Source organism: Nicotiana sylvestris, chromosome 1 (genome assembly GCF_000393655.2).
Source record: "Nicotiana sylvestris chromosome 1, ASM39365v2, whole genome shotgun sequence".
NCBI classification, from domain to species: Eukaryota; Viridiplantae; Streptophyta; class Magnoliopsida; order Solanales; family Solanaceae; genus Nicotiana; species Nicotiana sylvestris.
This window is the reverse complement of record NC_091057.1, coordinates 90,292,273-90,301,378: the sequence shown is the minus strand read 5'-3', so window position 1 is coordinate 90,301,378 and position 9,106 is coordinate 90,292,273. Positions and strand designations below refer to the sequence as shown.

General features: G+C 37.5%; 2 protein-coding genes across 2 annotated transcripts; both read left to right on the top strand.

The window, feature by feature from the left end:
• Nucleotides 1–1,346: 1,346 nt before the first annotated feature.
• On the top strand, nucleotides 1,347–1,955 carry LOC104240207 (protein VACUOLELESS GAMETOPHYTES-like). The gene has a single exon (XM_009794992.2). It carries the CDS (start codon nucleotides 1,347–1,349, stop codon nucleotides 1,953–1,955), a length of 609 nt encoding a protein of 202 aa, XP_009793294.1.
• A 1,780-nt stretch (nucleotides 1,956–3,735) lies between these two features.
• On the top strand, nucleotides 3,736–5,133 carry LOC138872150 (uncharacterized). The gene is made up of 3 exons (XM_070150237.1): nucleotides 3,736–3,880; nucleotides 4,670–4,869; nucleotides 4,936–5,133. Exons 1-3 carry the CDS (start codon nucleotides 3,736–3,738, stop codon nucleotides 5,131–5,133), a joined length of 543 nt encoding a protein of 180 aa, XP_070006338.1.
• Nucleotides 5,134–9,106: the final 3,973 nt, after the last annotated feature.

Genomic DNA, 9,106 nt, shown 5'->3' with positions numbered 1-9,106 from the left:
GTAATAGAAGATGCCAAATTGTGATCTTTGTTAACACTCGGTTATTGTTTTGTGTATCCATTTCGTATATTCTTCTATATTATGTTATGGTATAGTTCTATTGCTGATTTACAGTGCAGGTTTTATTAGTAAGTACCTTTTAACTAAAAATCCTCATCACTACTTCGACGAGGTTACACAAGATACTTACCAGTACAAGGGATCGGTTGTACTGATACTACATTTCTGCATATTGCGTGCAAATATTTGGAGCAGAGCTGATGGTGATGTCGGGTGCTGACTCTGAAGATGTTCGTGCGTTCCGGATATAGCTGTCACTTGTCCTTGGTAGCTTAGGTTTTTGCTAATCTGTCATGTAAATTTTCAAACAAATTGTAAAAATATTTGTACCAGCTTTATTAACTCCAAGTCTTAGAGGCTCATGAATTGTACTTCCAATTCTTGGGTTAATTTATAAATGTTCAGATAATTCTTTACTAACTTCCTATAATCTCGTTTGGATTGTATTTTCTGTTAGTTGGCTTTGGTGGCTCGAATTAGGTGTTATCACGACTAGTGTTTTTTTTTTTGGGTCGTGACAATTAACCCATTTATCTTTTAAATAACAGGCAACTTAAAAAGGACTAGCCTTTTTTGCAAGTCTTGGAAATGAAAGGTCTATATTCTTGGCCGAATTTGAGGACTTTGAAGTATATTAGTAATCCTGTTTATTATGCAAAAACATCTGTAGATGCAGCTTTCGATGTCCCAAGATGAAATTCTTTGTATTTTGTCTATTTCTGCTCGGTGCTTTATGTGATCAAATTTCCTCTCTTTTATACACCAAGTGCTTACTGTTTACGAAAATTTGAAATTATATCCTCTTCCGTCTTAACCTTTGGCAGACATTGCTATGCAAATTTTCAAGATAGCTGATTGAACCCTTTAGGTCTCATGGAAATCGAATAGCCATTCTAAAATGAAAAAATAAAATAAAATAAATCTTTAATTCCGCTAACCTAGCTAGTTTTAATTTCTGAAGTCTACACAGCACATCCCCTCATGAATTCACCTAGTAAATATTTTGACATTTTTCCTCCTAAACCGCGTTATATGGACCTTGACTTGGGTATCATACTAGCAAACAATTTCATTTAATATTCTTAATCTCCCCCACAAATTTTGTCCCTTGCCTTTTCTTATTTGGTGAACAAGTTGTGCATAACTGAAAATAAACAAATCATTTAGTTTTTACAGTCGTAAAGGATTTAAGTTACACATAGCGATTATTTCACTTGCCAAAATTGATTAAATATCAAAGTACCTAAAGCTACACTTCCAAATTTGAGAGAGAGAGGTAGTTGGAGATGGGAAAGGTGAAGGTGGAACCTCAACAATCCAAGAACACAATAAATCATTTCAGTCACCCTCACCCTTTAGAGCTAATCACTAATCAAAACTTTGCTTCATCTTCCTCACAGCTATGTTCAGGCTGCAAGATTCAAGCCACTGGATCAATCTACACATGCAGATCTTGCAATTTTTTCCTCCATACTGAATGTAGCCAAATGCCTCAGCAAATCACTCATCCATTTGACAAAGAACACCATTTCATTCTCCTCCAAAAACCCATTTATCCTGAAGGCAATTTCAACTGTGATGCATATGGGGAAATAGGAGATGGCTTCTCTTACCACTGCAAAACTTGTGGTACTGAACTTCACATACTATGTGCCATTTTCCCATTATGTATCACTCACTGGTCTCATCATCACCAGCTTGACCTTAAATTTTCGCCTCCTTATCCTGATAAATCATCCTGTAGTGATATTTGCAAGAATGTTGGAACCAATCATTGGCTTTATAGATGCCAAACTTGTGGTTTTGATGCTCATTTGAATTGTACAAAGTTACAAGCTACACCACATCAAACTAATATCCATTACAACCCAACTACAAGTAGATCTGCTCCTTAGCAGCAGCAAAATTTTACTGGTAAAAACTTATTTGCATCCCAAGTTTATCTGGAAGCTCAAGTCATTCCAAATCTACATACTAATTTTTTGTCTCTAAATAAGATTTTGTATTGGTTTGTGTTGCACTTTGACCCGTTGAGTTACACTCTTTAATCCATTTTAAACAAATAATTTGATGTGTCATTTCGAGTTTCAACCCATTGAATCAAGTCAACTGACAGATCATAACCTAATCCATTTAAACTTGGACGAATTACTAACAAATAGGTTGAATTATCTACGTGTGATTGCAGGGATAAATCATATGAATCAAGGGATAACAATGGACCTGCTTGTATTGGGAAAAAACTGAGTCTGAATATTGAAGATTACGTGTCATGACACGTGGACTGGTCAAAAGGTCAAAACGCAATAAATAGCCAAGAGGCACGGGAGACAACAAATAGGGGGAAGAAAACAACATAGGTGTGGACCGTTACTCAAATAGGTACGAGTCTCGTACCTATTCGAGTCATTTAAAGACCGAAGATCGGAAGAAGTTGAAGATATGAATCTGATGACGTAAAAGAGTCTTGATACAACATTAAATATCAAATACGTTAGAATATTTGAATTAAATAGAAATGATTGTGTAACGTTTCTTTTAATGTCATTTATTGCTCATAATTGCATCATTAAGACAAACGCATTACATTTTCTCCTAGAATCAACTATAAAAGGAGAAGGACTCAACATCTGTAGACACGAAATATTATTGAGATTACACTGAAATACAAAACTACTTATTCTCAGAAATCTTCTATTATTTTCGTTTCCAGATTATCAGTAACCCGAATTTCTCTTTATTTCTAGCTTTGACCAAAGACTCAGATTTTTGGTTAAACAAATTGGTTCTGTTACCGAGAAACTGATAATCTTTTCTTTTAACCTACATTCTATCCGTTGTTATCATCATGTCAAACAACAATAACAACAACAACAATAACAGTGAAAACACCTTGGGAAACCATGAAAATTAAATCCATCAAAATCAAGGAGATTTACAGAACATTGACGTGGTTCCCTCCCCCCAAAATTCACCACATCAATCTCACGAAGGCACTCCTGCTCCTGAATCTCGTGTTGATCAACAAGAGCAATCTGAACATTTTGAAGGGGCAGATGAAGCTTTACAAAAAGTAATTGATGCACGGGTTAGCAAAGCTCTTCAGGCTCTAGTTAGTCGATTACCTGTTGCACCACCCACACCTACACCTAATAATAATACATTGGAGAATCCTCGTTCTGGCCTTGTTAATTCTGGAGGAACCCCCAGTGAACCACAGGAAGGAGAACCAGGTAATTCAAATAATTCTCATTTGCAAAATTTAATACTAACTTTGCAGAAACAGCTAAGGAACAGAATGAGTGCATCGAGCAAATCCCTGGAGTTCCCCCTATAATCAAAGGAGTGGATGTGGATAAATACTCACAACAACCTTGGAAACCAAGTGTCGCTCCCCTTCCAATCCCTAAAAAGTTCAAAATGCCTGATATCTCGAAATATGATGGCACAACAGACCCACGTGATCACGTAACTGCATTTACTACAAGTGTAAAAGGCAACGACTTGACCAAGCAAGAAATTGAATCAGTGTTGGTCAAGAAATTTGGAGAAACACTCACTAAGGGTACATTAACCTGGTATTCTCTTTTACCTGAAAATTCTGTAAACTCTTTTGCTGAGCTTGCAGATTCTTTTATTAAAGCACACTCAGGAGCTCAAAAGGTTGAAAAAAGAATGGAAGACATTTTCAAAGTTAAACAAGGGGACACAGAGTTGCTTAGAGATTTTGTTGATAGATTCCAATGTGAGAGGATGACTTTGCCTCGTGTACCTGATAACTGGGCTGCAATAGCTTTTGCAAGCAACTTAAATGACAAAAGTTCGGAAACCACGAGAGGACTTAGAGAAAGCCTTTGAGTGTTCCCTGCAACCACGTGGAATGACGTTTATAACAGGTATAGTACGAAGTTGCGAATTGAGGAAGATATCGTACCTCAGTTTCATCATGAAGAAAGGAGCAAATCGAGGAGATCAGAAACATAAAAAAGATCAGGTAAAAACATGTACGATCGATACATGGGTCTTGCAAGGAATGACTCACGGTCAAAGCAGGATAGTCAACGATATGATCAAAAATCGAGGAACAAGGAATTTGGCTCTTCATCAAGGTTCAAACATGACCGAAACAAACAAGAGTCACGAGATGATGACAGAAGTTTAAAGGCAAGGTTCGGTGGATATAACTTTAATGTCACTACCTCCGAGCTCGTAGCTATTTTGAGGAGCATGGGAGATAAGGTACGATGGCCAAAAAAGATGCGGTCAAATCCAAATAGGCGCAATCCAGACCATTTGTGCGAATTCCATAATGATCACGGGCATAAAACTTCAGAATGTAGATTCTTACAAAGTGAAGTGGATCATCTATTGAAACAGGGGTATCTCACTGAGTTATTTAGTGAGAAAGGTAAGCAAGCCTATATGAAAAATAGGCAAGAGCCACCAAAGCCTCCTTCACCCAAGAGAACCGTGAACGTTATAAGTGGGGGAGAAGATATTCACGGTGTAATATATACGGCTTCCAACAAGGTTTCTAAAGTAATGATAACACACGGGAAACGGCTACGACATGTTTTAGAAAACGAAAGTATTTCTTTCGATGATGCAGATACCGAAGGAGTAATGACCCCACATAATAACGCACTGGTAATATCTTTACTTGTGCATGATACTAATGTAAAACGAGTTTTGATTGATCCAGGAAGTTCCATAAATATTATATTATTAAGAGTATTACGTGAAATGCAAGCTGAAGACAAAATGATACCTAAGGCTCATACCTTGTCCAGGTTCGACAATTCAAGTGTGGTAATAAAATGAGAGGTAATTCTAACAATTTTTGCTGCAGGTGTTGTTAAAAAAACTAAATTTCAGGTAGTAGATATGGAAATGGCTTACAATATGATCATGGGGAGACCTTGGATTCATGATATGGATGCTCTCCCATCAACTCTACATCAAGTTATTAAATTCCTATCACCGTGGGGAATTTGCCTAATTCGTGGGGATCAGCAGACAGACAGAAGTATCAACGCTGTAACAGATATGAGCACCGTGAATAAAGAGAAATAGCAATTACAGGAAATAGTTGAAGGTATCAAGGATCAAACCTCAACTGAATAAGAAAAGACATATTTAGACTCGAGACCTGATACAATTCAACAACCTGAAGAGAATGAAAATGTCAAAACAACAATTGAAGAGCTCGAGACTGTGATATTATTTGAGCAGTGGCCTGAACGGAAGGTTTATGTTGGAGCCAATCTAAGCTCAGACATGCGAGGTATTTTGATTGAATTTTTAAAAGCTAATGTGGATTGTTTTGCTTGGTCCCATGCTGATATGACAGGGATACCACCGGATGTGATGACTCACAAACTAAATGAAAACTCATCCTTCACACCAGTAAAGCAAAAGAAAAGAAAGCAAGGAGCTTTCAAAAATCAGGTGATTCAAGATGAGGTCCAAAAGCTATTGAAAATTGGGTCAATCCACGAGGTAAAGTATCCTAATTGGTTAGCAAACACAGTTGTTGTACCTAAGAAAAACGGTAAGTGGCGGGTTTGCGTGGATTATACAGATTTTAACAAAGCCTGCCCAAAAGATTTTTTCCCTTTACCGCATATAGATCAGTTAATTGATGCAACTGCAGGGCATGAACTTTTGAGTTTTTTAGATGCATATTCAGGGTACAACCAAATTAAAATGGACCCCAGTGATAAAGAAAAAACTTCTTTCATCACAGACAGGGGGACTTACTGTTATAAAGTAATGCCCTTTGGTCTCAAAAATGCTGGAGCAACCTATCAAAGGTTGGTCACCAAAATGTTCCAAGAACATTTAGGAAAAACCATGGAGGTATATATAGATATTATGCTCGTCAAAACCAAGCATTCTCGTGATCATATTTCTCATTTATCTGTTACATTTGAAATTTTACGAAAATTTAATATGAAACTCAATCCAGAAAAATGTGCATTTGGGGTTGCCTTAGGCAAATTTTTGGGTTTTCTCGTTTCTAATCGTGGTATTGAGGTAAATCCTTCTCAGATCAAAGCAATAGAGGAGATCCCTGATATCCTTACGAGTAAAAAAGAAGTCCAAAGGCTAACAGGAAAAATTGTAGCTTTGGGGAGATTTATTCCCAAATCTTCAGAAAAATGTTTTAAATTTTTCTCCGCACTCAAAAAGCAAGATCATTTTGAATGGAACGAAGATTGCCAAAAAGCCCTTAGAAATTTAAAAGCTTACTTGTCAAATCCACCACTATTGGCAAAACCAAAAGAAGGAGAAAAGCTACTCATCTATTTGGTCGTGTCAGAAGTTGCGGTAAGTGCTGTTTTAGTCCGTGAGGACCAAGGTAAACAATCTCCTATCTATTATGTAAGCAAGTCTTTATTAGATGCTGAAACACGATATCCACAACTAGAAAAATTAGCATTAGCTTTGATCATGGCATCTAGAAAATTAAGACCTTATTTTCAATGTCATCGCATTGTTGTAGTTACTGTTTTTCCATTACGAAACATTTTGCATAAGCATGAATTGTCAGGGAGGTTAGCAAAATGGGCTATAGAATTAAGTGAATACGAAATCATTTATCAATCTAGGACTGCTATAAAATCTCAAGTATTAGCCGATTTCGTAGCTGATTTTAGCCAGGGGATGCATTTAGAAGCAGAAAAAGAATTACAAGTTTTTAATGGTGCAAACCCGGGGACTTGGATTTTATTCACTGATGGTTCGTCTAATGTAAAAGGAGCAGGCCTAGGGATAGTTCTCGTACCACCTACGGGTGAGACTATTAGACAGTCTATAAATGTCATTCTATAACTAACAATGAAGCAGAGTATCAGGCTGTAATTGCAGGTCTAGAATTGGCACGAGAACTCGGCATAACACAGATTATAATCAAGAGTGATTCTCAACTCGTGGTCAATCAAATGTTGGGGACTTATACAGCCAGGGAGATACGAATGCAAGAATATCTCGAAAAGGTACGAGAACTAATAAAGCAATTCCAAACTTGGAAGGTAATGCAGATCCCAAGAGATGAGAATGTGGAGGCAGATATTTTAGCTAATCTCGCATCTGCAGCAGATGTAGCAAATGACACAAATGCTTCAGTCGTGCATTTATTTCATTCCGTTCTCGAACCTGATAAGAACGAGGTAAATTTTAATCATTTAACATGAGATTGGAGAAACAAAATTATTGCTTTTTTACAGCGCGAAACCGTGCCTGCTGACAAAAGAAAAGCTTATGCACTTCGCAAAAAAGCTGCTTGTTACTGTTTACATCAAGGAATTCTTTATCGACAGATGTTCGGTGGGCCATTAGCAAGGTGTCTCGGACCTTCCCAAACAGAATATGTGATGAAGGAAGTACATGAAGGACATTGTAGAAATCACGCAGGAGAAAGGTCGCTGGTAAAAACACTAATTCGAGCAGGGTATTATTGGCCTAAAATGGAAGAAGAAGCAAACGGTTTCGTGTCCAAGTGTGATAAATGTCAAAGATACGACAATAATATGAATAGACCAGCTGAGTTATTACACCCTGTTATAGCCTCGTGGCCCTTTATGAAATGGGGAATGGATATCGTAGGTCCATTGCCACAAGCAAAAGGTCAGGTGAAATTTCTACTTGTACTTACAGATTATTTCACTAAATGGGTAGAAGCAGGAGCATTTAAATAGGTACGAGAGAAGGAAGTTAAAGACTTCATTTGGAGAAATATAATATGTCGTTTTGGAGCACCAAAAGAAATAGTGTGTGACAACGGTCCGCAATTCATAGGAGCTCAAATCACTGAATTTTTTCAAAGTTGGCAAACTAAAAGGATAACATCTACACCATACCATCCAGTGGGTAATGGACAATCGGAATCCACAAACAAGGTCATTATCAACAACTTGAAGAAAAGGTTACAAGATTCAAAAGGTAATTGGCCTGAGGTATTACTTGGAGTATTATGGGCTTATCGTACAACGACAAAAACAAGCACGGGAGAAACACCATTTTCAATGGTTTATGGTGCGGAGGCCTTAATTCCAGTTGAAATAGGAGAACCGAGCACACGGTACGTTCAAGCAACGGAGGAATCAAATGATGAAGAGATGCGGGTGAACCTTGATTTGCTCGAAGGAAGAAGAGAAGCTGCATTAATAAGGATGGCAGCACAAAAGCAAGTAATTGAACGGTATTATAACAGGAAAGCACGCCTCAGATTCTTTAAAATTGGGGACTTCATGCTTAAAAAGGTGTTCCAATCTACAAAAGCTGCTAATTCAGGAAAGCTAAGTCCAACATGGGAAGGACCCTACAGAGTTCGTGACATTGCGGGAAAAGGAGCATACGAGTTGGAGACAATGGATGGCAAGGTTCTACCCTCGCATTGGAATGCTGTCCACCTAAAGAGATATTATTTCTGAGAAAGCACCTACGATCAGGTATCGCTATATTAGAATTTTTCTTTGAATTGTTAAAATTTTACTAACGATTTTAGATGCTAGGCAAAAACCCTAACTCGTGCCAAATGATGAGTCACGACCTGCATGACAAAATGGAATATTCTAAAATTCCCAGCCCAGGGTTACAAATTAATCTGATGGAAATACACACGGGTTAGGCAGTCTTCATCTTTAATCGCACCTCTGAGTCCCGTATGTTTCTCTGTTTTCAGGAAAAAGGACTAAATTGTGAGAAACAAACAAGTGCTCGAGGTTTCATACTTCCGCACTCAAACACTTGGGGGACTGCATATTGTACACAAATACGTGCGGTAAGACGGAGACGTAAATCGAAACAAGTGTCGAGCAGAAGTTACGGAACCTCAGCATTCATCACTGTGTTCTTTCCTATCAAAATAAAGGAAGATGCAAAACATTCATCATAGTGTTCTTTCCCATGAGAATAACGGAATCACCTCTCAAACCCTTCCTAATACATTAAGATAGGGTCATGATTATGTATTGAAACAGGTTATAAGGAAAAACCTTGTTGAATAGTATTTACTTTATAAAAATCTGTTATAAGAAAAACA

What these genes read in the sequence shown, in the direction of transcription:
- LOC138872150 (XM_070150237.1), top strand. Translation starts at nt 3,736, where the DNA reads ATGGAAGACATTTTCAAAGTTAAACAAGGGGACACAGAGTTGCTTAGA. An exon ending in AAGCAACTTAAATGACAAAA is followed by an intron (nt 3,881 to 4,669) that starts GTTCGGAAACCA and finishes TCGATGATGCAG; the next exon opens with ATACCGAAGGAGTAATGACC. An exon ending in GGTTCGACAATTCAAGTGTG is followed by an intron (nt 4,870 to 4,935) that starts GTAATAAAATGA and finishes ACTAAATTTCAG; the next exon opens with GTAGTAGATATGGAAATGGC.
- LOC104240207 (XM_009794992.2), top strand. Translation starts at nt 1,347, where the DNA reads ATGGGAAAGGTGAAGGTGGAACCTCAACAATCCAAGAACACAATAAAT.